Here is a 27,413-nt window from a genome sequence, read left to right on the forward strand (position 1 = left end):
GAGGGCATGTTCCAGGTTCTTCCCGCTCCCAGGGTCGCCAGCATCCTTGGCATTCCCTGGCTTGCAAAGGCATTTCTCCAATGTCTGCCTCCACCATCACTTGGCCTTCTGTTTGTGCCTCCCTCAGTGCTCTTTCTCTGTGCCCATCTCTACCATTTTCTAAATTATTTTCTTTGCCCATCTTTGTCTAAGCTGGATAAAAAGCCAGGACAACAGGCATCTTTTCTTTCCTAGAATGTATGGTCACCCTAGCTCTGCTGTCCCCCTGGGTTTCAGTTATTTATCACTAGCCAGCAGCTCTGGCATATACACGGCAGCTGGTAATCAGCCTTCTAATTGGACCCTTCCCTGTTCCACCTGTTTTTGGGGACTACACTTTTCAAAGGAGAGTGGCAACCATCCATGTGGCAAGCCCCAAGCCCCCTTTCCTGACTACTTAACTTTGAGGATGTAAACACAGAGATCAGGTGACTTGGGGGAGTCGTGGTCACTTGGCGATGGGGCTTGGATTTGAACCTGGGCATTTACCTTCAGAATCTGAGTTTGTATCTATGGTGCTCTAATGCTTCTACCCCAGTTCTAAATGCCCTGTGTTTAGAATGTGTTCAGGTTACTCTGATCAGATTAAGAGCACTGCTGAACACACTTTTCCTTCAATGCTTTTCACTGCTGTAGGGCTCTTACCTACTCCCCTGGAGAGGACCACTTAGGTTGTCTCCAGTGCTAGCCTTCCCAAACCCCATGCTGATGAGTATCCTCATACACAGGACCTCCGGGGAAACACCCCAGGTGCCCAGGCTCAGAGCAGCAGGTTGCAGGATATTCCTATAATTAACTTCTCCAAGCACAAAGTGTGTTCCTTCTGTGAATTCCTGAAGCCGTGCAGGCTCTTACTTCTAAGCTACACAACTGCAAACCAAAAGGTGCTTCGAGGAGTTGTCATCGTGATGTGACTAGCTGATGGGACTGTGTACTGGAAAGGAATCTGCAAACAGTTTCATGCTGGACAAATGTGTGGGCCACTCACATTGTTGCTGAACAGCAGGATCTGTCTTTAGGGTGAAGTGTGGGCAATTTCCATTGAGGGGCTGTACCTGCCACTGTCTGGTTTGTGGAGGAGGGAGTGCCCCTGGAATCCAACCCACAGGCAGGAGCCTAGGACCAAAATCAAGCAAGCTCCTCTGGCCTGTAGTATGCAGGTCGAGGGAGGGTCCTTGATTCACAATGGCTCGGTGCTCTCACCACAGGGCCCTAATGCACAGGCTGAGGCAAAGGGAGCAGGGCTCAGATTCTGAAATCCTGGTGGACTCTGAGCACACAATCCACTCTCCACAAGCAAGCACAGTGGACTTCCTCAGGTAGAAAGCAGCCCAGCAATTTACTCCTTGGCACACAGCTCCAAAGACAGTCCCCAACAATGCTACCCCTACCCCCAGCATATGCCACCCATTCCTGCCCAAGATGGAAAAATTACTAGCCTGGGCTGTAAATGCTCCAGTCAATACAGTGACAGTCTGGGACATCTGAATCCTGGTCTTAAGAAGGCTGAAAGCTTCTAATTCCCTCCTCTTGGAATCCAGCCTCTGTATTGTTAGAAGCCTGAGCCACAGGGCAAGGATATAGAGAGGTGAGCTGAGGAGCTCTGGTCAGAAGTCCAGCGGAGCTCCCAAAAGCAGCCAGCACCACTGATGGCCACGTGAGCAAGAAACCTTGCACGTTCAGCCCAGTTGAGCCTCTGAATGACTGCAGCTCCAGTACCATCACATGGAATAGAAGAACTGCCCAGCTGAGCCCATCCCATGCACCAAATCCTGAGAAAGAAGAAAATGGTAATTGTTTCAAGGACTCAATTTGAGGATGGTCTGTTTTACGTTAAGAGATACCTGAAACAATCTCCAACAGAAATGCATGCAGAAAGTAGCCAAGAGACATATACCAGTCTCCAGCTGGAAATAACTATGTGTCCCTCAACAGTAGAAGGAATAAATAGCCTGTGTCCCATCAACAGTAGAATACTCTATGGTGGTGAAAATGAACAAATGATGGCTTCCACGCAGCAATCTGGGTGATTCTCATAAACACAACCCAGAGTGAAAGAAGCCAAGCCCATTCTGTATGATTCCGTTTTACCACGTTCAGAATTAGGCAGGACTATCTCTGTGGCTGCAACAGGAGATGGGTGACCTGTGAGTGGCGGTAACAGGAGGGGGCTTCTGGAGGATGGGGATGATGTGTCTGGATGTGCACACTGCTCAGAGAATGTGTTTCCTTTGAGAAAGCTCATCGAGCCAATTTGCGGACGTCTCTGTGTGTATGTGATATTTCAATAAAAAGTTTATCTTAAAATGTAAATCCGATGTTTTCTGGTTACCTATGACTGCATAACAAATCATGCCAAAATGCAGTGGCTTTAAACAGCAGTCTTTCATTACTTCTTGCAGTTCCTGTAGGTCAGAAATTCGAGAGGAGCAGGGCTGGGAGGCTGTGGCTCAGGATCTCTCATGCACTCAGTCCTCAAGGAGGGCTAGGTTGGGGTCAGTTGTGCCAAACTGGGTAAGCCACTCACCCTCTCTTGTCTTCAGTTTCTCATTGTCAGTTGAGAGAAGGAGACAAGACCATATCAAGTTTCTTTGTGGCTTTAAATGTCCAGGATTCCCTTTTCTTCTCGGTGTTCGTGGAGTTCTTTTGTAATTAATCCTTTTGACCAAGGAACTCTGCAGAGCTTCCTGCCTCAGGCCACAACCCACATTGGCCCCTGTGAGATCAAGACAGGTGATTTTAATTTGTTTTATTACAGAAAAAATAAAATATATGAAAGTAAAGAAAATAGAATAACCAACCCCTATCTGCCCGGTACTCAGCAACAACCATTTATCAGCTTCTGTCCGGTCCTGTTCCACCTCCATCCCTTCCCATGGCCTCTTGCCTTGGTTTTTCAGATGTAAATCCCATCTACACGTATTTCACTTGGTATCTTCGGAAGACACGGGCAGAGCTGGTTTTGACAGTGACGCAATTGCTGGCAAATCCGTTTGCATCCAACATTGTCCTGAAATTTGGGTCACCTCTTCACAAATCCTGTTTGGAAAAGTGCTCTTATGAGGAACAGATGCTCCAGATGAGTCACAAGCCCTAAAACAGACATACAAACAGACACGCCCGTCCTTTCTTTTGTTTGGAAAGCAATTGTTAGAACTTCAAGAGTGATTCTAGGGTGCTCTGCAGTCAACTGCTTACCATAAATCTGATGTGTATAAATTTAATGATTTCATTTAACACTGCCCAGTCTAGGCCTCAATCCCCGGCACTATTGTCGATGCTCCTTCATCCTGCACACGTGCCCTGCATCTCATATGCAGTGTTAGTGGTGGCAATGAGCACATGCCAGGTGCCCTGCAAACTTGGGATCTGGAACCAAATGCCTGTGTGAGACCTGGCTCCACCACTCACTAATGTGTGCCCTTCGGCGAGTCAGAACCTCTCCTTCCCTCCATGTCCTCATCTGAAGCATCCTTCATTACACTGCTTCGGGGATTGAGTGAGATCATAGACTCAGCACTCTGCCTGGTGCCTGGCACGCAGGGAGTGCCTCATAAACATCGGGCACTGCCTTGCAAACTGAGCAAGGGTTCCCTGTGGCCAGATGCTGGCTGGCTGTGCCCAGTGTCTGTCTCCCTATAGGTCAGCTGTAAGGGTCTGTGTTAAATCCAAAGAACAAGCCCAGGTATGATCCCCAAAGGGAAAAGATTGCCTGAGCGAGCCTAATCCTCCTGCATCTCCCGTTATTGCCTCCACTGCTTGATTAAGCCTGACACAAGGAAAGCATTCAATCTCACTTTTGGAGGCAAAGAAGCATAGAGAAAACCTATGTTTTCTCAGTTCTCACAGCAAGAACTGAGTTTGTGTAAGAACTGCAATTTTGAGGTCCTGAAGGACACAATCGGGATATTGTACTTGTGGCTTCTCGTCGGAGCAGCCAGCTCGCCGGACAGTAAACAAGCTTCCAATGAAATAAAGGCTTTGGATGGCAGATTCTCTTGCTGTGACTAATAGATCATGTACTTCCAAGAGTATATGTCACATTTGTCATCTCAGATGGGGGACCCTCCCAGCAACAAAACAACCTGAACAGTAGCAAGGAAGCCAGTTCCAGGCAGTGATGCCTGTTTCGGACATGGTCACCTCTTGGTCTGAGCTGGAGCTTTTAGACGCACCTGAGGGTAAGGAAGATGAGCGGAGTCACCCAGCAGTCTGTCCAGCTCTTGGCTGCCTGCAGCCTATCTTCCCTCCTTGGAGTTCCCGGGGAATAAAGGATGCAACCCAGTGAAATGTTACATCTTGCAGCATTGTTTAATAGAAACTCTAAGTTAAATGGTGGATCTATATAATTAAACTTGTTGCATTTCCCCTGAACCCCTGCCCTAGCCATGGGTGCCAGGGTCACTTTAGAACAAATCCCACACTCAGATCCCTAATCACCAATCAATGAGTACAAATGATGCAGAGAGGTAACACGTGTGGCATCACTCACTAGCTCTGTGTCCCTGGGTAGTTACTCAACCTCTCTGAACCTCAATTTCCTCCCTTGGAAAATGGGGATAATACCACCTGCCTTGGAGAGGTGTGATGATTAAATGCTTGTGAAGCAACTGGTGTGTGCTTCATGAAGGTGACAGTGGTGGTGATGAAGGTGACACCGCAGAAACAAAATGATTAAACTAAAAAGGATGGCACCATCAAATGCTACAGGCAGAAGACCTGGTCTCTAGAGGGTTAACAAAGAATCCCCATTTCCCAGAAGAAGAAACAGAGGGCCAGAGATGGAGCAGGACGTGGCCACGGTCACACAGCACTGCCACCCAGTGCCTCCCTTTCAGAGTGGCAGGAAACTCCAGGAAGGGCCATGGGCATCCCTCTCCTTGCCAGGACTGAAATTCAGAAAGCTGCCCAGGACTCGCTGCTGACTCTGTATTCCGATGGATATGAGGAGGCTGCCCTAAGAAGGTAGTGTCAGGGGACTTGTTGGGTGTGTGTGTCTGTGTGAGTGTATGTGTCCACAGGATGTGTCTGCAGACTCTGTTCTTGTCCCAGCACAGCCTGCATCTATCTGGCAGGAGCTCCCAGAATCTCTAAGCAGGACATACATAGGGAAGGGATGGAAGGTCTGGTGTCTTGCTCAGCTTGGAAGCCAAGAAAGTTGGGCCTTGGCCAGTGGGGGTGGGGGACATGGCCACTTTCCTCTAGGGCACAACTGCCCTGCCTGGGGGGCCCATTAGCCTATAATTAATCTGCCCCCTTGGAGGCCTTGGGCAAACATTTAGACTGGGGACTCCCTCATTTGGTTTGTCCAAATATTTGTAGCTTGTGGGTCACCCGGCCACTTCCTGAGAGGCTAAATCTGGGGATGTCCCTGTCCACACAATTTCCATCTCCCCGGCACTGCCAGGATGAAGCTGAGCATTGTTGGTATGTCTGGAGGCTTCTGGTTCCAACTGGGGCCACCTGGACATCCAGGATGTCGGCGGGGGTTGGGAGGACGGGCAGCAGGGAACAGGATCATGTGTGAGCAACTCTTCTTATGTTGAGCACTGCTGATCACCAGAGAGCATGATCTCAGCAAATCACGGCAACTCTGAACAGGTTGCCAGGGCAGGTACTGCCCAGGGTGATGGTCTGCCTCCCCACCCACCAAAGCTGCGACTGTCCAACCCTGCAGGCAAGTGGGGATCCTGCGCAAGGGAAAAAAGTTACCCTAGCTGCTGGGCACGGCTGACGATGGTCTGGGCCCCATCCAAACCTAAGGTTGTCCAATCCTGGACTCCAAATCACTCACAGCACCTTACATCAGTGGTTTCATTCATGCATTCATATCAGCAGCCCAAAGACTTATTTTTATGCACTTCCTCGTGATTTGTCCTTTGGTCACCATGAACTAAACTTCTCTGCACCCGGCACTGGGCTATACAGGCTTCACATTAACGTTGGATTAAATTCTCCTAAGCTTTCCGGGAAAAGGCATGGTCTTTCCCCCATTTTACAGATGAGGTCACTGAAGTCAAGAGAGGTTAACTAACCTACCCATGGCAGCCAGAAGTAGAGCCTCCCTAGAAGCCAGATATACTGACTCTACCAAGCTCCAGATAGTTCCACAGCAAGCCATGGCTAGCACACCATCGTCTTACGATCCTGCCAAAGGCTTTCCCACTACAGACCAGGCGAGTGGGCTGCAGGGAGCTCTGAATTTGGGAACTGAGACAGAACACCATCCATAAGCGCCCTAATCCACAAGGATGTTGTTCCCCCGCGACCAGAGCGGCTCCTTCTGGGATGCACCAAGCGGCGCGGAGGCAGCGCGCTGGTGCCAGGCCTGTGGCGGGGGCGCAGGCACAGCCGGAAAGGGCCTGGAAGAGCAGCTGATCCTGCTGGGGTCGCTTAGAAGACTGAGCCTGTACTTAGCTCTCCGTGGTAAATAACAGCTCTGGTTTCTGCTAAAAGGATTCATTCCCAGAACACAATAATTTTCATCTCCTCCTCACTACAACCCATATTTTATGGCTAAATATACGCCATAATGAGCCACTGGCCTGATAGCGTCGTTAAGGAGATATTTGACCTCGGGTTTAATTACAGGATGGAATAAATGGCTGGGACGCGCAGAGGGGGCCCTACCAGCTCGCAGGCGAGTTCAGGGCTCAGCATCTGGCATCTGCCAGCCCCAGAGAAAGTGGCGCGGGTGGAGAAAGCGGCTCCCGCAGCGTCCGGGGCGCTGAGACGCGCGAGGGCGCAGGCGCCCTAGAGCAGCCGGGTGCAGTCTTTGGCCAGGGCTGCCCCTGGAACACCCCTGTGTGGCCGGATTAGGGAGCCCCCTACCCCTGGGGAGCAGCCCTTTCTATCTTGCTCCCTCTTTAGCTTGCCGCCCTTCCTTTCAAAGCACCGGGAGAAAAGGCCAACCCCACCCCCGTGAGCCAGCGCAAGGCCGGCTACCTGGGCGCATGCCTCGCCACCCATCACGACAGATTAAACATCGGTGTGAAGCGTTCCTGTGTCTATCTCTCCGCCGAGGGCGCGGAGGGAGCGGGGATGAGGACCAGCCCCGGCACCTGCTGAAGGTTATTCAGAGAACGGAACCCGCGCTTTCGGACAAATTGCGGCGCACAGCTGAGCAGGGCGGCTGGCCCAGCAGGAGGGGCTCCGCGGAGCAATTGCACCCGGCCTCCCACCCCTGGGTGTGCAACTCCAGCGCTTCTGTACAGAAAACACAGGCCAGCCGGACGGAGCCTGTGACCTCCGCGGCCCGAAGGAGAGGGGCGGATTCAGGCCTGTGGCAGCGCGGGCGTTTCGCGCTCCCGTCCCTGTCTCTTCTCAGATTTTTCCCTCAGCTGCTCAACGTCAAGGCTACACAACCCGTCAAGGGAGTGTCAGCGGTGCGCACGGGTTTGACAAATCGTAGTTCGCTGAAAGAACGAGGTGCCCGATAACTGTGACTTAGGCGCACTTTACTCTGTCTTGGTCGTTCTTATTTGGGAGGGAGATGTGTTACGGACTTGCTGTATCCGGTGGAAACTATGATGCTGCTATTCTCAAAAATGCACCTACACACCTAGTTTGCACCTTCCACTTCAATATCCTTTGATCTGGAGATAAAAACACAGCCTTTCGTCTTCCCCATGTTTGACCCACTCTGTTACCCAAGGCCCTGGAAGCAGCCCCCAGGCTGACCCTTGACTGGGGGCAGCAACCTCCCAGCCCCCAATCAAGGGGTCTGCTGCTCTCCTCTGAGGTGGCAGAGGAGAGAAAGTGGGACAGAGTCCTCAAAGAAATGCCTCATCCCCATGTAACTCACTCCCTATGCTGTGAGCATTGTCGCTACGTCAACTTTGGAGGAGTTGGAAGGAACCACCCTCAGAACAACTCTCCTTCCATGGGGGAGAAAGTTTACAAGCAAAACTTTAATTTGGTCCAGTAATTATCTCTCGATGTCTCCTCTTCCTTGTGAAGTGTTGTTTCCTGGGATCGACTGACTTCTTTACCGCCAGGGTGCTAATCTGATTACCAGGCTGGTGAGCACGGCCTTCAAAGCGTGTTTGAAGCAGTGTCGGTCTTCTTTGTAGTAACGAGGAAAGCAGAGATTCAGAACAGGGCGTGGGGGATGGCGCCCCAGCGGTGCCAGGAGGTCCATCTCTCCAGGTGGAAAACCCAGGCCGGGTGTTCTCTGGGCCCTGTCTTCCACCTGCAAGCGGGCGGGGGTCCAATGAACCCACACTCGGGATGAACTGGCCAGAAAGGGAGGTAACAGCATCGACACAAGCAGACTATGGCGACCATCAGAGAAAATAGGGCGGACAACCCAAATCTCCCCAGTCAAAGGTCCTCTAGGAAAAGATTAGACACGGCTTTGAAAGTTCCACTGGGCTAGACACCCGCGGAGTCTCCGTTTCACCTTGTCTGTGGAGACGCAGCTATGCGGTGTCTGATAAGTGGACCGGACCTGGAAGCGCCGGGCTGTGGTCGCCCAAAGGCGTGGTGCCCGCATCAGCCTGGCTGCCCTGACCCAGGAAACACCGACCCTGTCCCAGGGCCACAGCCACGGCCCAGGTCACCCAGCCGCGTGGGTCAGTCTCTCTCCCGCTGCTGCAAGTCGGGCTGTCTCTCCTGCTGGCGGCTCTCCTCTAACCAAAGCAAAGGAGGGCAGCACCGCCAGGGTCCTTGCCTATCCGCGGAGGAAAAGACGGCAGTGGGTTCCGGAAAAGGGGGACAGGGAAAAAAGTTCTCTCGGGATGGAAGGACTTGATGGGGCCTTTAGAAAATCTAATTGCTTACCCCCAGGGAAAAAAAAAAAAAAAAAGGCAGCTGGCCAGGAAATAATGTCAAAATCCGGGCTAATTATATTATTAAAAAGAAAGAAAAAAATGAAAATGAAAATGAAAAGGAGCAGAGCGGTGAAGGGGATAAGGGAGACTGAGTTCTAGCCGCATCCGAGTGTCCCGGAAGCGTTATCTGAGTGCTCCTTAAAAAAAAAAAGGAGCTGCGGGACTTAAATTAGGGTTTTTCTTATCCACAAACCTGATTGCGCTACCGAAGGTTGGTGGGGGAAATGAGGTGAGAGGGCTGATTGCAAACAGAGGGTTCTCGATTTGGAGAAAGTTAGAGAGGCGGGCAGGACAATTTCACCCAGTTAGAGGAGGAGGGGGAGAAGGTTTCTGCTGGAGGTCCCAGAGCGGCCGAGAGCGCGCTCCCTTTGATTGGGCCTGGGACGAGAGCGCGGCGAGTCTCCGGCGGCCGCGGCGCGATCGGCTGGCTGTTTGTAATTCCATCCTTTTTTCATTAACATAAACACCACTTGAACAAAAATATACACGGCCACCTACTTCGTCGGGAAAGACAGTCCAGCGCCCACCGGCCCGTGCTCGCCCGCCTGCCGAGCCCCGAGTCCCGGCAACGCGCCCCGGGTGCTCCGGTCCACCCGGCACACGCGGCGCGCGGGGCTCGGCAGAGGTGGCTTCGTGTGGCTTTGAAGCCTCGGTCTTCCCGGCTCCCAGGACGCCCCCCGCCCCCGCCCCTCCATTCAGCCTGTCATCTCGGCCCTCCGCCGCCGCCGGAGCCCCGACGGAGGTGCTGAGTTGTCAACGCAAATTCCTAGTTAAGCCACTTGTTGATAAATCCTCTAGGCAAATTGGTTCCGTCTTTACCTGCCCGCCCCGCCCCCGCCCCCGGCCCCAGCCGGCGCGGCCCTAATTGCTGAAGGAGCTCGACGCCGGCGGCGGCCTCTGCAGCGAGCTAATTGAGTTGGAACCGGAGCGGTCTTCGTTAAGCCGGACGCAAGGCGGAGACGGGGGAAGGGGGCGGGAGGTGAGATGCAGCCTGGGACCTCCGGCCTGGGGTTGGAGGCCCACGCTTGCTGGGGTGGGCTTTTGGTGGAGGAAGAGCAATCATGCGGAGGGCTCTGCCGCCGGGTTAAGTGGACGCAGCGACTATCTGGCGGTTCTCTGGGGTCTGCGTTCCCTGGTTCACAACCACCCCACCCCCACGCGCCTGTGCACGTGTCCCTCCCGCCGCGCAGGGTCTCCGCGGGCGCGCCCCGCCCCAAATAGAGCTTACTACAGTAACCCGGGAGTCTCACATCTGCGCGTCCCCCACCCACCCACCCCCGCACCGCCTGTACCCCAATTTCGGCCCGCACCCGCCCAAATTTTAAAAATTGGGAGGGTTTTGGGGACAGCAATGGAAAATCAGCTGGCCCCGGCCCCAGACTCCGTCTACACTGGCACAGTCAGGTGGAGTACAAAGCCGGTTTCCTGGATGATTCAGGCCCCAAATCGTAGGTAGAAATGTGCAAGTAATGGACCTTCGATCTGCTTTCCCTCCCTTAGCACATAATCCGTAGTATTCGCTATTTCCCGTTGCCCCTATAGACACGCCCCAACCAATCTCGCACTGTAAGTGCATTTCTTGGGTTTTCCGGGGAAAAGCACGGTTCCAGCACCCCAGATTCGTCTACCTCGGATTCCGACCCAGGCGTCACCCTCTAGCGGCAATCTCAGTTGCATCCAGAGAACAGCGCCGAGGCCTCCCACTCTCAACCCTCTCCCCTACTGGCTGGGGCGGGCAGGGGCTGGGGTTTGAGTATGATCATGATACCCGGGGCCTGGGCAGTTTCACCACCGCCCAAGGGGCAGTCCCGGCGGGAGACGCGCGGGGCCTGGGTTTCCAGAAGGTGCCTCCCCAAGGGGGCGGGCCCCAGGTGCACCCCGGTGCCCCGAGGCCCCCCAGCCTGAAAGCAGGCTGAATCCGCCCTTAACCAAGTCAAGGCCAAGCGAGTGCGAAAAAGGCGTGGTATGAGGGGGCCCCGAGACCTTTTCCCAGCCTGAAAAGTTTTCGGCTTTGCAGCTCCGGCGTTCCTGGACCCCGGGCGCTCAGACGCGCACCCCTCCCCTGGGCTGGTGAAGGTATAATAAACACGGCGTTCACGCCGGCAGGACCCATCATTAGCCCAAACCGCGGTGGAAAGGAGCGCTCGGTTGCAGAGCTAGAACAGCAGTTACCAGCCGGGTCAGCCTGGCACCCTCCCGCCGCTGCCGGCGCCTTGATGGCCGCCGAGCTGCCTCGCAGCCAGGTCCCAATGCCGACCCCAAGGGGTGCCGCCCCTGGAACCCGCAGGGGTCCCAGGTCCACGCCGAAAGAAACGCGCTCTGCTTCTCCCGGGCGTCAGATGCACCGCCTCGGCCGAACGCCAGCCCTGGACAAATTTTTCCGGGAAGGCGACGTAAAGAATGTCAGACTTGCAAAACCAGAGTGCGCCTCGGCTGCTTAAAAAGGAGAGAGAGAGAGAGAGAGAGAGCAGTCAGGGGCAGGTGGGCAGCGGTGGAGGGGCGGCTGCCCTGGAGTCACGTACTTCAGCAGAGGCGGCTTAGCAAAAAACGCAGAGAAACGTGGGGGCGGCAGCGGAGGGAGTGTAGGACGCTTACCGCTGGTCTCACAAAAGAGTGAATTTGATTCCTAATTAAGTTAGTTTTCATGGTGCATTAAATGGATCTCAGCTCAATTTTGGGAAAAAAAAAACAATGACCCCACGGAGAGAAAGTTTTGCCTGCAGCTGACAGTGAGAACGAAGTGGTTTTCAAACTCTAAGGGAGGTGAGAGGAGAGGCCAGATAAAAGGATCAATGCTGACCTTGGGTATATAACAAAATAGTTTAAATATTTTGAGGTTTATGCTTTTTTAAATAGCGGGTCTTATACATCTACCCATGTCAGGGATAGAATTTTTGCAGGTAATTAATTGCTAACTATTAAGAAAAAATCCCCAGGATGAGAATTAATCGGCACTGGGGTAGAGAAATGCAGTACACATATGAAAACCAAGTGAACCACAGAAATTACTTTTAAAAACGAATAGGCGCTAGGATGTCTGTGTGATCAAATTCTTTAAAGATTTGGTGTATTTCAAACATTGAGAAAATACGTTTCAAAATAAAAGAACTACAAAGTTTGAGTGGTTACTTTACGTTTTCGCCTCCAGTTGATTTTTAAATTCTAGAGGGTAGGAAGTTTGCTGGCTTGTAACAAGGTGAGCACTGAGTGAGAGGCAAAAATAATCATTGTTAAGACGAGGATAACGCGCTTGTTATCTACATTGCCAGGAGCGCTCCAACCCTTGGGCTGAGGAGCAGAGGAGCACTCTCTATGACACCCCAGGTAGAGACAGTGCCTGGGCCAGTCAGGGGCCCCTACTCCAAGGAATTCTCCTGGGAGGTCTGCTTTGCAGAGTGGGGGACAGGGGCCCCTCTGACCTCCAAGGAGCTAAATCCAAGCGGCTCCAAGGGCCCCGCTTTGCTCAAAGTCCTCCTGCTCCAATTCTTTGACTTGAAAAGAGGCTTCAATAAAGATTCTCCCTGAACACCCAGAGGGGCAAAGGGCGAATGAGCGCCTCCCCCAACCCCGCAGCAAAACAGCAACAGACAGTGCTGACGTTGAGGGGATGTTCAGGACAAAACCCCCACCCCTCATCCTCCCTGTCGTTTCTCAGAAACTGGACTATAGCGGGGTGAAGGCCGAGAAGTGGGGGTGGGAGCTGGTGGGGCCTCCCCAGGAGGCCTCAGGTTTCCCCTGCTTTCCCCAGGGAGGTGGTCCCAGGCAGGACCCCAGGCTAGAAGCTGTTATTTTGTTATTAGGTGTTGTGGGAACCTGGGGAAGGGGGATGCGAGGGCTTTCAAACCTGGCTTAACCTTGCCAGAGCCTCCGAGTAGATGAGGACATTTCCCCTCCCCGCTTCCAGGCTCCCCCCAACCCCGTGCTTCTCCTGGGCTTGCCAATGGCAGCCCAGAGTCCAGATGCCACAGGGGTCTGCACTGTCGACTTTGGGAGAAGGGAGGGAAGTGCCTTAAAATCGACCCAGCATTTATTGGGCCCTTACTGTTTGCCTCTGTGCTGCACCTTGCTTTCCTGTCTGTGAAATGGGCTTCAGAACAGCAACTGCGCAAATAACAGCAATGCCTCAGCACAGTGCTTGCACACTGCGGGTGCTCAGTGGTTCTCTAAGGATAGTGGTTCTCTAATTCTAACAGCATTATCTTTCCATTTAGTCTTCACGGCTGCCCTAGGGCACAGGGACTGCTATTCTTGCCATCCTGCAAAAGAGAAAGGGGGCTCAGAGAGGTCAAGAAGCTGCCCAGGGGACACACAGCAGATGGGGCAGCGAGGTGGGATTCTGACCCAGTTCTGGGGCAGCCACTGCAATGCGGTGGGGGCCCCTTAATGAGGGGCTCTGTTGACTGCAGAGGGTGACTGGGGACCAAGCCCAGCCATGAGAGGATGGGGGCTACATCCGAGACTGTGTCACCTTCTTGGTGTTGAGAAGTCATTCTGAGTTCTCCAAGGGCTCAAGGAGGCCACTGGCTGACCCCCAGGCTCCTCCCAGAGCCCAGAGGGGAAGGTGCTCATTCACCAGTGCACAAGAGTTTAGACTCCCGCCTTATGCTCATGCCTGGCCCTGACCCTAAACGGCCAGGCTTGAAGGGGCTCTGCACCCCCAACAATAACAACCACAGCTAACAATTGCTAACGAATTTAATCAGCTCAACCATCCAGAAAGGAGGTGCTGTCATTGTTCTTGTTTTGCAGATGAGGAAAACCAAGCACAGAGAGATAAAGCCACTGGCCCATATCCCCATGTCACACAGCAGTAGAGCGGAGTCTTAGCCAGGTGGGACCCACACTCCCAATTACTAATGGCTATATTTGTTTGTTTAACCATTCGGCCATGGTTTGAGTTTACGGTGCCCATCCCCCCACCCCCACCCCTGCCAGACCCTGCAGGACGCACTTCAGGTGTCCCTTCCCTGGTCATGTCAGCTCTGTGGATGGGGACTGAGGCACCGAGAGATTAAATCATTTGCTCAAGGCCAGAGCTAGTGCCCGGGGCAGGACGGAACCCTTCTCCACCTCTGGGGACTCTTCCTGCATTAGCAGGGTTTTAAACTCAGAGCTGAGATTGGGGGCCTCTGGAGTGGGGCTCTGGCCACCCCAAACTCCCCTTCTTCCTCAGGGTACTTCCCTGAGGCCAACCAAGGAAATCCATCCATGTGAATGGGATCTGTGTATGCGTGTGCTTGTATTGTGTGTTCTCTGTGTGTGCATTTGTGTGTTCTCTGTGTGTGCCTGTGTGTGCATTTGTGTGTTCTGTGTGTGCCTGTGTGTGTATTTGTGTTTTCTGTATTTGTGTGCTCTCTCTGTGTGAGGTGTGTGTGTGTGCACGTGTTGTGTGTGTGTGTATGTGCCTGTGCGTGTGTGTGTGCTGCTGTCTCCCTGCACGTCTTTGCCTTCCATCCACGCCTCCCTCACTGTGCTGAGTCCCCGATTCTCCCACAATCGCTGTATATGTCTCTTGGGGCCTCGCCCCTGTCCCTGAGCCTCTAGATGTCTCTGAATTCTGATGAGGGAATATCCTCGGTCTCTCTCTGGGGTGGGCAGGGGTTCCTCTGCCTCCCTGTGCGTCTGTTCTGTGTGCACCCCACCTGGCTCCCACCCTGAACTTTTCTTCTTTACTGACTTGCCAGGGGCTGCCTTACCTTTGCCCATGCCAGGCACACAGGATCTGGCTCTCCAATCGATTTTGCAAAAGAAACAAACAAAACAGGCCGGTGGGTCTGTGCATGTCTGCACACGTCCAAGTGTAAATCCTTCAAGGGGTTCCTGGAGTGGCTGAACTACAACCCGGCTGGGACAAAAAGGACCCAAACTAGCCTTGGAGGAGGGTGTGAGAAGAGGGAGGCACCTTCATTTTCTCAGGGAACCCTGGACTGTGGGCAACATCTTTGAGCCAGTAAAGCCCCTTCCTCCCTTCCCAAGCCTGGCATCACTTGGCTGAGTGGATTTTGTTTTCTCCCTTAAAACAAAATAAAACAAAACAAAAACTTGTTTGCATCATTTTCAACATCATCTAAGCGGGAACAGACAGGGCATTACAAGCTGCAAATGGAGACCAATGGGCACATGTTGAGTGTCCACATTAGCAGGTTTCTGGGAGCAAATTGCTACCTTTGATTAAGAAACAAACCTGAACGCGTTCCCCTTTCACCTCTGTTTCCATGGTCCTCATTTCCAGGGGTCTCCCCGGCTTCTGATTCCCTCTTCCCTGTGGGGTGAGCATGCACGTCTATCACACCTCTCTCTTTCAAATCTGAAACTACACAACACCTGCCCACTGAAATTTAATTTGTTTTCTTTTTGGTTTGTCTTGTAGAAACCCATTCACGTTCTCATCTCTTTTCTCTTTGTTGCCTTGCTCCCTCCCAGTCTCAGGAGGACTTATAATTCCACAGAGAGCAACTGAGTCACAGGCCCGCTCCCTGTCTTTCTCTGCTGCCCCTTTTTGTCATCAATTTCCTTTAATGTGGACACTTTGCTCAGAAACAAATTCTGGGAGCCCCTTCAACACCCCCCCCCCAACTTACATGCCCCATACACATACATTCATGCTGTAAGGAAAATAGTATCACTATCTTTCCAAGCAGAACTGTCCAGGCAGCAGAGATTAAAAATCTATCGGGATGCTTCAGGCACTGCCCCTGTGGGAAGACAGAGCTGCAGATGGGCCGGGCGTCCAGCAAGGGAGCGCCGGGAAGCTCACTGTCTCAGGCGCTTTCTGTTTCTGAGAGCCACATGTACTGCAGATGCAAGAAATCTTCTGAAAATCTCACCGGGAAGAAGGTTGGAGATTCCTGGGCTGCAATGTTGTCAAATATTTCCTTGAAGAACATCATGGAAAATGCGTGCATTTGGGTAAAAGGGCGGGTGGAAGGGGCGAGCTCGGGCTGCGGCAGCACAAGCACCAGACTTTTTTCTTTTTTCTTTTACATTTTTCCTTATATTTTTTCATTTTTTCCTTTTATTTTCTTTTTTCCTTTTTTCTTTCTTCTTTCTTTTTATCCTTTTTCTTTTTTTTTTTTGCCTTTTATTTTTTTCCTTTTTTTTTTTTTTCATGACCAAACTATGAACGTCTCTATATTGTTCAGCTAAGAGGAGATTTACTGCCAGGGCCTGGGACCAGGGATCGCCCTCGTCACAGCTGCTCCCCAAAGTTGGCCTTGAGGGTCCCCACAGGTGGGTTCCCAGTCCCATCTGTGCTAAGTGGGTGTGGCAGGGCTGGGTAGACCAGCGCGTGCCACCTTTCTCTCCTCCTCACCTTGGAGTACCCCCATGAAGAGTCTGGGGAGGAGCCCAGAGCCTAGCTTGCTACTTGCTCCTGACTGAGTACCTTGGTTTGAGATTGATCAGGCAGCAGCAGGCACAAGTGAAGACAGCACCCCTAATATGTGTGGCTTGGGTCAGAAGCTCTCCTGATAGTGCCATTGCCCCCAGACACTGGGGTACCCCAGGATTTGGGGCCTCTTCTGCTGCAGGTTCTGCAGGTCTTGCCTTCGCCTGCGTCTTCCCTCTGCCCACTGCAAATAGGTGGCTCCGTGCCCTGAGCACACAGCCTCTCACAGCCCCACTGGAAACCCAACACACCTGTCCCCGCATCCCCACACCACACCAAGAGCTGCCACCACTCCCCTCCCAGAGCCACAAAGCAGGTAAATGTCACTCGATGGCTACAAAAATAAAGTCAGAGCGTCATTTCGCTTCCCTGGGACCTGAGATCAAAAGAGAATCAGCATTACAGTGGGATTTTGTGAGCTGGTGATGACCTTGAGGCGCCTAGCCAGGGCACAGGCAGGGTTCCGAAACCGATCGCTGTGTGGTCACTGCATTATTGCCTTCTTACTATGACTGAATTTCGGGCGGCGTGGAAACCTTGGGACAGTCTTCCCTTCGCCTAGCCATGCGCTACTGTACACACATGGCCTGATGCTTGGGCGGAGAGAGTACTGGTTACCACGTGGACCCTGTCCTTGCAACGTGCTGTAGCCAGAATTCATTTTGCATCCACCGGTCTCCCACGGAGTTCTGTTTCCTCAGGCACTGCACTGTATACAACTTTAAATGCACCCTGCATGGAACCCATTGCAGGGCACACGCAGTCTACATGTATCCTAGGTTTTATGCTCACAGAGCCTGCAATACTCTGTGTCTGGAATACGTTATTTGCTGCACACCTCCCAGAGTAACATGTAACATGTGTGTAACATGCTATCCTGCACACATCTGAAAGATTCTGTGTACATAACACTACTATGCTGTGCACACATTTCCCCATAGTCTGTGTAGAGAGCACCTCATTTTGTATTCAAATATTCGGCTTCCATAACAAGTTATATTGCTCACATCTTAAAATATTCATTACACGGGAAACCACCGCATGGTACCGACATCCTTCTGGAATGTCCCGCACAGAGGCTGATATATTTGCACAGTTCTCACTGTTCTGTGTGCCCAGCCCCTCACACTGGACGCCCACCTCACACTCTTCTGCCAAAGGAGACTTTGGTTTTCCCCTTCCCTGTGCTGGCTGTGCGGGCCACAGTCCTCCGCAGGCCAGCAGCATGACGCGTGCACATCTAGAGCGTGCGAGAAGTATCTCAGGTATCTGTACGCAGATCATCTTATAATCCACCCGCTGGACCTGATACTTCCCCACAGTCCCCTAGTCCCCAGGGCTGCACTTTCACCCACTAATATCCCTCCCGCGCTCCTCCGCCGGCCGTGAAGTTTCGTTTCCCCTGGCCGGGTCCTCCTTCCCTCCCTTCCGAAGCCCCGAGGACAGGCCGCTTCCCTCCCGCCCAGCTCCCGCGTCGGGTCCTGGCTGGCCGCCCTACCTTGAGGCGTCGTTTGAACCTCGCCTCGCAGGGGGTTGGAGGGAGCGGGGGGCGAGGAGGGCGCGGGCCCGGCGTTAATGCCGAGCAGGGGCGGCGGTGGCCGGCGGGGCGGCTGCCCTCGCGGTGGGTGGTCGGCGGCCCCCTGCCCCGCCCGCGCGGCCGGCCTGGGCTCCCTCGGAGCGGGATCTGGTTCCCCGCTCGGGTTACGGCGCGCTCTCGGCCCGGGCGGCTTCACTTAAGCAATTAGCTAGTAAAAATACCTTGGGCCTGGGGAGTGGGAGACGTCGCAGGCGTGTCTGTTTTTAGACACCCCCCACCTTGCTCGGCCAATTTCAGGTTTCCTGGGGCCAGAGCTGGGGCGCACATTTGTTTTGGGGTGGGAGGGGGCCGGTCTTCATGGATTTTAATCCAAGAGCAAAAGGCTGCCCGCGATCTCTGTCCCTGTCTGCACTTTCTCCTCTATCCCTGGAGCTGAGCCCCTGGGGTTTTTGTTTCTGTTTGTACAACCTAAGCCTTCCCTGCATGGTCTTGTCCAACCCTCCGTACGACCCTAAGAAATAGGAACCATGATGAGTTCCATTTTTCAGATAAAGAAACTAACGTGCAAAGAGCTTATGCATCATCCTTACATGGTGGGGCGAGTTCAAATTCCCCCGCCTTTGGGGTTCGCGGCAGCGGGGTCCCTCTGCCCTGAGCACCGCTGAGCCTCACCCCGTGGTCAGGACACTTAACGCCCTGGTTCTGCAATCAGGCCAGGTTTGGATACTGGCTTTGCAGGGTGACCTAGGACCTGGAGTGATCTCGCAGAGCTCCATCTGTGAATGAGGAGGGAAATTATACTGACTTGGTAGGGGCATCGGTGAATATTAAACAAGTCTCTTAGGGACATTTAACCAGGGTCCTGTGTTCATGGTTGGTGCCTCACAGGTTCACAGATGGGCTCCAGACATTTGGTGAAACCTTCAAAATCATTCTACGAATGTCAAAAATATGCACCTTCTGGGGGTGGGGGCAGGTCGGACTAGTTTTCAAAGGATTGCCAGCCAAGAGGAAGGTTAGGAGCAGACAAGGGCAGTTCATCGAGTGAGGAGCAGTGCCTGGTGCCTGGGCAGCAGTCGATGAGCCCGTTATTATCTAGTATTTGTAGTTGTCATTGCTATTTTATCACCATCAGTTCTCCAATGGGGCTCTCTGTCCCCTTGGCCCTGGGAAACCAGGGCTGTGTAATGATGGCAGAGGCATTTCTAAGCCCCATTCTCTCCACTCCCCGCCTACACAGAGGCACCTGGGAGAGTGAAACGCCAGGAAATTTTGTCCTTGGACGTAGAGAGGGGAGACGGAGAGTGTTCACCTCTCAGCGCTGGCTGATAAGAGAGCCAAGTCCATGCTGGGCCTCAGTTTCTCCACCCTAAAAATGTAGGATCAAGGGAGACCTCTCAGGGACATTGTAAGAGCCGAGAATGCAGTCTCTGAGCATGAAGGAAAGCTCTTCTTGCTATGGCTGCGGTTTTCCCCAGAATTCAGGGGGTCCCCTCCAAATTACACAGCTGGGAGCTCATTCTCCTCCTCTCTCACGCCCCCACTTCTACACACACCCAGCAGTAGAGATGAGCAGCTGGGGAGAGCCTCAATCTTTGGCCTTCCTGAGACTCCCAGGCCTACTGGGCCGGCTGTTTCCCTGGGCTCAGGACTGGCTGTTCTGTAAGGTCTGGTTTGCTGTCAGAGCCGGTGAAAGGGTGGAAAGAAGGGTGGAAAGGAGGGAAAAATGGATCTCCGGGTTAGCCAAAGATGGGACCTGCTGCTTCTCTTCCCCAACTGACGAGGGCCCAAGAGTGAAGGAGTCTGCTGGGAAAGGGCTCCCCAACTTCATGCTCTAGAGATCCCCTCACTTTGAAGGCGCCGCATGAGTGGGGGAGGGGCGAGGGGAAGGGAGATGCTATCTCCACTTTCAGAGAGCCTCAGCGTGCGCCCTGCACCCCTAGCTGGCTTAAGAGCTGTGCAGCCTTCTCTGCTCACCTCTGCTAAAGGCCAGATATGCTCTGGCAGTCGGTAGTAGCGACTCCTTCCTTGGAACAGAACTTTCCTCCGGAGGCCAGGGTCGCCTCATCTGCAACTGCCATTTGCCACACACACACACACACACACACACAAAAGTTGGGAGAGAATGTGAGAATGCGTGTGTTCGTCGACGCGTGCGCACGTATGGAGCGGCGGTACCTATGATTATTTGCACGTGGCGCCTGGCTATGCGTGGGCGAACGCGCAGTGCAGAACATGTGGGCGTGCATGAGGTGTGCACTTAAACCAAAGTGTGCCCTCCCCGTTGGGCAGGCCTGTGTGTTGGTCCAAGGGTTGGGGGCGCCTGAGCTGTGTGAGGGTCGCTGGGAAGGGTGTTTGAGGCCGTGGGCGGTGCGGAGCGTGTCTGTGTGCGCGGAGGCTGAGCTGGTTGTGTGAAGTGGAAGCGGGTCGCCAGAGAGCGTTTACCTGCGTGAATGCACAACCACACACTACGGGTCACGTCCCACACTCATTCTTTCCCTAGGCGGGCCAGGCTGTCTGCGCGCAGAGACCCAGAGAAGCCAGCGGAAGGGCAGCGCGGGAAGGCGGCTCTCTTCTCCCGTGAGCGCGGATCTGGGGGAGGAGGCGGCGACTGCCGGGCAGGCTGCGCCGGCGAGCCCCCCAACTCCTCTCACCGACGTGCCAGGCGCCCCGAAGGCGACAAGGCGTCTCCCGCCGAAAATGAAGGCATCCGAGCAAGGAAGGTGGGGGCGGGTAGTTAGTGGGAGACAAGGAGTCCGGAGAAAACCGAGGCGGGTGGGCTTTGAACGCGCCGCGTCGCGGGCCGTGCTGCGAGCCCGGCACACGCCTCTCGCCCCAGCTCGCGCCGGGGCTTGGCCTCTAGGCTCTTCGCGATGACCCGCGAAAACACCCCTCGCCCCCCTCTTCCCAACCCGGAACCCTGGAGGGAGAGGCCGGGCCCGACCAGCAGTCGGTGCGAGAGCAGCACTCACCTGGGTCTGTGCGCGCCGCGCTGCGCCGGGGCTCTTGCGCTGTCCTGCGCTCCGCTCTCCGCACCACCTTTCCCGGCTCCACCGCCCCCAGCCCGCACCCGAGCGCTGAGGTGGCAAGGGCAGGTCTGCGTGTGAGCCCCCTGCGGGCTGGCAGCCAGGCGCGCGAGGGCCGCCCTTGCCGGCGCTCCCCGCCCGCGCTGTCTGCTCTCAGGAACCTGGCCTGGCGCGCAGTGTCAGAGGCCCCCGCGGCGGCGGCAGGCCGAGCCCACAGGGGCATTAGGCCAACTCCCCCCTCCCGCCCTGCGCACGCGGAATTCTCTATTATTATTATTAAAGAATCCCCCAGAACTTGTTTACGTTAAACCCTGTAAACTTCCTGCCAGGGCCTTTGCCATCTCTCGGGAAATCGGAACCTGCGCTTTGAAAATGGGGCCGCGGGGCCAAATAGGCGGGTTTTCAGTGTGTGTTGGGGGTAGGGGAGGGCAACTGAACTACGTGTGAGTTCAGATCCGAGCGTGGCGTGTGTACGCGTGAGTGGGAGTGAGTGCGAACTTAAGCTCCTGTGGGCCTTAAGCTTCTGTGTCAGCGAGCGCATTAGTGGGTGCGCACATGCCTGAGCGCCCTCTGCACATGAGTGTGCACACACGCATGGGTGTGTTTACACGTCTGTTTGCGTAATTTACCGGGTTTGCATGTACATCAAGACATGTATGTGTGTGCTAATGTGTGGACAAGAGCGCGAGGGTGTGCGCGCACGGGTGAGTGACGGAGCACGCCGCTTGTTCCGGGGCCTGTGCGGTCTGGGTCGCCTCTGGGCCAGCGGGTTCTCACTCGCCCCCGTCAGGCCCGCGGCGCCCGAGACAAAGCGGCCGCGACTCGTGCTGCGCTTTCGTTTTCCGCCTGCGCTCTGCCCCGGCAACTGCCCGCCCGCTGCAAGCTGCTGGGCGAGTCCGAAAAATCCCGGGCGCGGCGCAGTCCTTCCCGGGGCGGGGAGAGTGGGTAGGCGGTCCCTCGCGGGAACTTACGCCGGCCGGCCGCGAGGACCGGAGTCGAGCAGGCTGTGCCTGCGATGGTCACGACCGGGAGGCCGCCGCACTTGCGATTTGCCACAGGGCTGTGCGCGTCGGGGAAGGCCCCGGCCCAGGGCGCGTTTTCCGCCGCGCCGCCCGGGAGGGGAAGGCGGGGTCCAGCGCGCACCGGGGCTGAACCGCGGGCGGAGGGCGCATTAACACTTGCTCGCCAGGTTGGTGGAGGCGGGGCGGATTCTGCTGGCGGCCGCGGGGCGGCGAGAGTGGGGGCTCTTTAAGCGCCCACCAACGCGGGGGCCCGAGGGGGGCAGGGACGGAGGGAGGGAACTCCGGGAGGGTCTTACGTCGACCCGCGAGACGCAGCCGAGCGGAGATGGAGTGAGGGCTGCCTCGCCCGGAATCTCGGAGCCGAGCGCCGCGGGCGGCGGGGACCCAGGGCTGCTCCCGGCTGGGGCGCACGGCCGTAAGCCCTGGACGTGGTGCCTCCCCCCAAAAAATACCGGCGGGCGTAGCTTCCTCACGGCCTCCGCCCGGGCGGCCGTCGGCCTCAGCTCGGCTCCTTTCCTTGTGGGAGGGCGAGAGAGAAAGAGGGAGGAGAGAGGTGGGGGAGGCGGGAGTTGGAGAGAGAGGGGCTCTGAGCCAACCGCCGGCGGATCCAGCAGCTCCTCGGGGAGGGCGGGCGGGAGCGCGGGGGCGGGCGCGCTGCGGCTCGCTCGGGAGAAGTGGCCGCCGATGACGGCAGAGGTGCAGCCAGCCCCGCGCGCGCAGCCCCCTCCCCCTCGCCCTCCTCCCCCTCCTCGTCCTCTTCCTCCTCCTCCTCCTCCTCCTCCCGGCCCGTCCGCGGCGCAGAGCAGCGGCGGCAGCGGCGGCGGCGGCAGCAGCCACCCGATGTCTTCGGCGCCCGAGAAGCAGCAGCCACCGCACGGCGGCGGCGGCGGCGGCGGCGGCGGCGGGGGAGGCGGCGCGGCCATGGACCCCGCGTCGTCCGGCCCGTCCAAGGCCAAGAAGACCAACGCCGGCATCCGGCGCCCGGAGAAGCCGCCCTATTCCTACATCGCGCTCATCGTCATGGCCATCCAGAGTTCACCCACCAAGCGCCTGACGCTGAGCGAGATCTACCAGTTCCTGCAGAGCCGCTTCCCCTTCTTCCGCGGTTCCTACCAGGGCTGGAAGAACTCCGTGCGCCACAACCTCTCGCTCAACGAGTGCTTCATCAAGCTGCCCAAGGGCCTTGGGCGGCCCGGCAAGGGCCACTACTGGACCATCGACCCGGCCAGCGAGTTCATGTTCGAGGAGGGCTCCTTTCGGCGGCGGCCGCGCGGCTTCCGAAGGAAATGCCAGGCGCTCAAGCCCATGTACAGCATGATGAACGGGCTCGGCTTCAACCACCTTCCGGACACCTACGGCTTCCAGGGCTCGGCCGGCGGCCTCTCGTGCCCGCCCAACAGCCTGGCGCTGGAGGGCGGCCTGGGCATGATGAACGGGCACTTGCCGGGCAACGTGGACGGCATGGCCCTGCCCAGCCACTCGGTGCCCCACCTGCCTTCCAACGGCGGCCACTCGTACATGGGCAGCTGCGGCGGCGCGGCGGCCGGCGAGTACCCGCACCACGACAGCTCGGTGCCCGCCTCCCCGCTGCTGCCCACCGGCGCCGGCGGGGTCATGGAGCCGCACGCCGTCTACTCGGGCTCGGCGGCGGCCTGGCCGCCCTCGGCCTCCGCGGCGCTCAACAGCGGCGCCTCTTACATCAAGCAGCAGCCCCTGTCCCCCTGTAACCCCGCGGCCAACCCCCTGTCCGGCAGCCTCTCCACGCACTCCCTGGAGCAGCCGTACCTGCACCAGAACAGCCACAACGCCCCAGCCGAGCTGCAAGGTGAGTGGGGAGGTCGAGGGCGCCCTGGTCCCCGGGAAGTCGAATCTGAGTGGCAGCGGGACCCAGCCAGGGGCGAGCCCCTCCACTTCTGTGGTCGGAACCCCAAGGCTGAGGGGAGGCATCAGCTCCCCAAGGTGTCTCTTGGCCCCACCTCTCCCCCTTGGAAGAGTGACTACCGCTTTTGACCCTAGTTGGGGCCAATCTGTTTCTCTTTCTGTTCGAACTCCAGCTGCCAGCTGCTCCAGGCCTGACCAGGTAGGCCGGTCCTTAGCCAGATGTCCCAGACCCCAGTGCCCTAAGTCCTTTTGTGTCCCTTAAGTCCCCTCACACCTTAGAAAGATCCTGGGATGGACCCAAGACTCCCAGCCCTGGCCAGATGGCCGTCCCTCCCCGGTGGTGGCCCTCAGGCTGCCTGGAGAGCTGCCTCTGCCTAGGGCTGGGCGGAACGGAAGAGTTAGGCCCAAAGCCGCTGGGCCAGCGCTCAGAGGCTCAGCCCCGGCCTTTCAGGGGACCAGACCTGGCAGAGCCACAGCTGAGTCCGGGGGCATTTTGTGGTGCCTGAGGCAGGAGGGTGCCGTGGCCAGGCCCGGGACGGTCACAGCTGCAGACCGGGCCATGGGGGCTCCTTGTTTTTTAGGATCCAAGTTTTCAGGTCCCCACATCCCCAACACCCCTGATACCCCAACACCCCTGATACCCCAACACCCCGAACATGCAGAAGCATCTGCCAAGAGAGATGCGACAGCCTCGCCTCCTGATTCTGCCCCAGGCCCCCCGCAGCCTGCGGGCCCAGCTCTGGAAAAAGCTGGAGTGAGCTTGCCAGGGCCAGTCCAGGGTCAGCTGTCAGCAGCCCCAGGAGGCAGGAGCCAGGCCTGGAGGCCTTAGGTGGCCTCTCTGCGGGGGGACTCCCCCGCTCCGGGGCCTGTTCTCTGGAGAAGCTTCTTCTCACCCCTGCTGCTGGCCTGGCGCTGGCCCCGCACTGGCCTCTCCTTCGACCGGGCCGGCAGTCGGAGCCTCTGAGGTTGGGGGTGGTGGTGGCTGCCCTGGCGGTGACGGCCATGGGAGTTAGGGGCCCTCCACTTAGCCTCCCTCACCACTTCCCCTGTGGCTTCTGGAAGCCCTGGGCCCCCTGCACGGTGTCCAAGGCTGGACAGGCACGCAGCAGGCAGGCAGGCAGGCCGTGGCAAGTGTTCTGGAGTCTTTTCCTCGGGTGGGCAGCCGGAAGGCCGGGACTCGGGGAGGAGGGCGGGGAGGCGGCCGTGCTCTGGAGCCAGGCTGGCAGGCCCTGTGCGCCCGACGGGAGCGCTGCTCCTCTGCCTGAACTCGGAGCCACCGTGGCTAACTCTTCTGCTCCCCCAACCCCTCCTGTCGCCTCGCCTTGCAGGCATCCCGCGGTATCACTCGCAGTCGCCCAGCATGTGTGACCGAAAGGAGTTTGTCTTCTCTTTCAACGCCATGGCGTCCTCTTCCATGCACTCGGCCGGCGGGGGCTCCTACTACCACCAGCAGGTCACCTACCAAGACATCAAGCCTTGCGTGATGTGAGGCCGCCGCCGCAGGCGCTCCTGGTGCAGGTCAAGCCTTGCGTGATGTGAGGCCGCCGCCGCAGGCGCTCCTGGTGCAGGTCAAGCCTTGCGTGATGTGAGGCCGCTGCCGCAGGCGCTCCTGGTGCGGGCAGGCGGGTCACAGGGACCCTGGACCGGCATAAGAAACTGCTTTATTCTCGAGGTATAACCGTCGGCAGAAGAAAAAGGGTTCCACCTCTCCCCAACCGGAGTTTTTGGCAAGGAATCCCCAATGCAAAGACACAGCGCTGCGGTTGGCACCTCCTTCCTCACTCCCTCAAAATTGTTAGGAAATGGTAGTGGTGGGTCTGATCTGACTGCAGCCATCGGTAAATAAAAGTTTTTGATCCTGTTGAACCCGCCTGAGACGGTGCTGTGCAGGGGAAAGCCTTCCGCATCCACACAGGAATTCTGCTGAGGTCCCCCCTCCTTCTGGCCAATAGCAGAAGTGGAGAAAGATTTTTAGAAGAAAAGCAAACATGTGAGACCAATCATTATCAAATACTTTTATTTTTTGGTTGAGTATTTATCTTTTTATTTTTTATTTTTATTTTTTTGAAAGAATGTCTTGGAATGCGCAAGTCTCCCTTTAGAGCCGTCTTTTGCGGGGAGTGGGAGGTGACAAGAGATCAGCTCTTCCTCCGATCTCCCTCCTCACCTCCGAAGTCTCCGTGGACCACAGGTGGATCTTTGTGCGAATAACTTGCATTTCGGAAGCCACTGTCCGTCTTTAAACAGAAAGTCGAAGGAGCCACGAAGCAAGCGGCCGTCCGGGCCTCCGCCTCCGTCCCTTTCCATGTTCCTCTTCTTCCTTCGCTTCAGCCTCTTCTGTTATGTTTTGTCTTGAATTCTATTTAGACTTTTTCAGTGGGTATTTTTCTGTCTCCCAACCTCTACTGTAAACTTTCTGGTCCGAGAACGAGCCGAACACAGCGCGACGCAGGGACTAGGACGGCCCGGTGACCGCGCGGATTCAGGATTGCGGGGACGCAGAAAGGTTAAGGCACTTTTAAAAACTATAGCAAGGCTCCTGTTTATTTATTCTACTTTCTTTCCCTAATAATCAAAACACCGCGTAGGCTCCTCCGTTTATCAGTATTAATGGTGTAACTTTGTTGGCAATATTTGCCGTGTAGAATTTTTTTTAGATATCCATTGTAAATTTGAAACAAAGACCGATCTGTGTAAAAACAAATTTCCATATGTTTTATATAAATATATATATAATATGAAGGACTACCCTCCTTTTTTTTTTTTTAGTATTTTGGCTGCTAGAGTGCAGCATTTGTGACACGTATTTGAAATTTGAAATTTCCTTCTGCACTGTATAAAAGGACCATTTGAGGATGTTTTGCCTTTTGTGTATTTTTTCCTAAAAAAAGAACAAAAATAAAAATGTATAACATTTGTACATGGCCTTTAAAATTGTATCAACAAGAAATAAAATTGCATGAGTATTTTATTGGGACTGAGATTGCAGAATACCTTCCAGACTCCCAAAGATAGAGGGGGAAAAAACAGGCTTTGGATCTCTAGACTTTTAAAAATTTACAATCTGGGTGATTCTGAGTACTTTTTTCTTTTTTGGCAAATCCTCCTCTTTTCACTCTTCATTCCACTTTGAAGTAAACGCTGGACAAGAGGAACTATTTTTCTTGGCTTCTGTTTTTTAAGAAGAGCCCTTTGCCCCTCTAAATGTCATTGATCGTTTTAAAGAAATAATCAAACGTTTAAAGAACACTGTAGACCTCCTTCCCCTAGGGAACACCAATTAAACCATATATGTGCACATATATATGTATATACATATATATACATATATACATATATGTATATATGTATACGTGTCCATGTGCATAATATATATATTTTTGCCACTACAAGACCAATGAGAGTTTTACTTTGGGTTTCCAACTTTCTTGTTCTCTTGCTGTAGCTGTTATAAATCGTGAATCAACTTTAAGGTTTTTTTTGTAGTTGTTGGTTTGTCTTGTTTTGGCTTTTTGGTGCCTTGTTCTTGGTTTTCCCCGATAGAAAATCAAGTAAAATCTAAATGAGGCAAAAGGGCGCTTGGTGGGCCAGGTGACAGGCACCTTTCCAATCCTGTAACATTTATCTCCTAAGTCACAGTTCGTCCTCTCTGGGGAAAAAAATATTTTTTAACACTTGTATCTTCCACTG

At 55.1% G+C, this 27,413-nt stretch overlaps 1 protein-coding gene and 1 long non-coding RNA gene across 2 annotated transcripts; one reads left to right on the forward strand and one right to left on the reverse strand.

Annotated features, from left to right (window-relative positions):
* Positions 1–1,359: 1,359 nt before the first annotated feature.
* Positions 1,360–21,129, reverse strand: LOC134760413 (uncharacterized). Its single transcript, XR_010137803.1, has 3 exons — positions 20,767–21,129; positions 2,841–3,078; positions 1,360–2,755 (listed from the first exon to the last, which is right to left on the reverse strand). It is a non-coding gene; the product is annotated as an uncharacterized LOC134760413 (long non-coding RNA).
* A 718-nt stretch (positions 21,130–21,847) lies between these two features.
* Positions 21,848–26,643, forward strand: FOXF1 (forkhead box F1). The gene is made up of 2 exons (XM_009251024.4): positions 21,848–23,667; positions 25,052–26,643. Exons 1-2 carry the CDS (start codon positions 22,527–22,529, stop codon positions 25,210–25,212), a joined length of 1,302 nt encoding a protein of 433 aa, XP_009249299.3. The 5' UTR covers positions 21,848–22,526; the 3' UTR covers positions 25,213–26,643.
* Positions 26,644–27,413: the final 770 nt, after the last annotated feature.

The sequence above is a fragment of the Pongo abelii genome, chromosome 18, assembly GCF_028885655.2.
Source record: "Pongo abelii isolate AG06213 chromosome 18, NHGRI_mPonAbe1-v2.0_pri, whole genome shotgun sequence".
NCBI lineage: Eukaryota > Metazoa > Chordata > Mammalia > Primates > Hominidae > Pongo > Pongo abelii.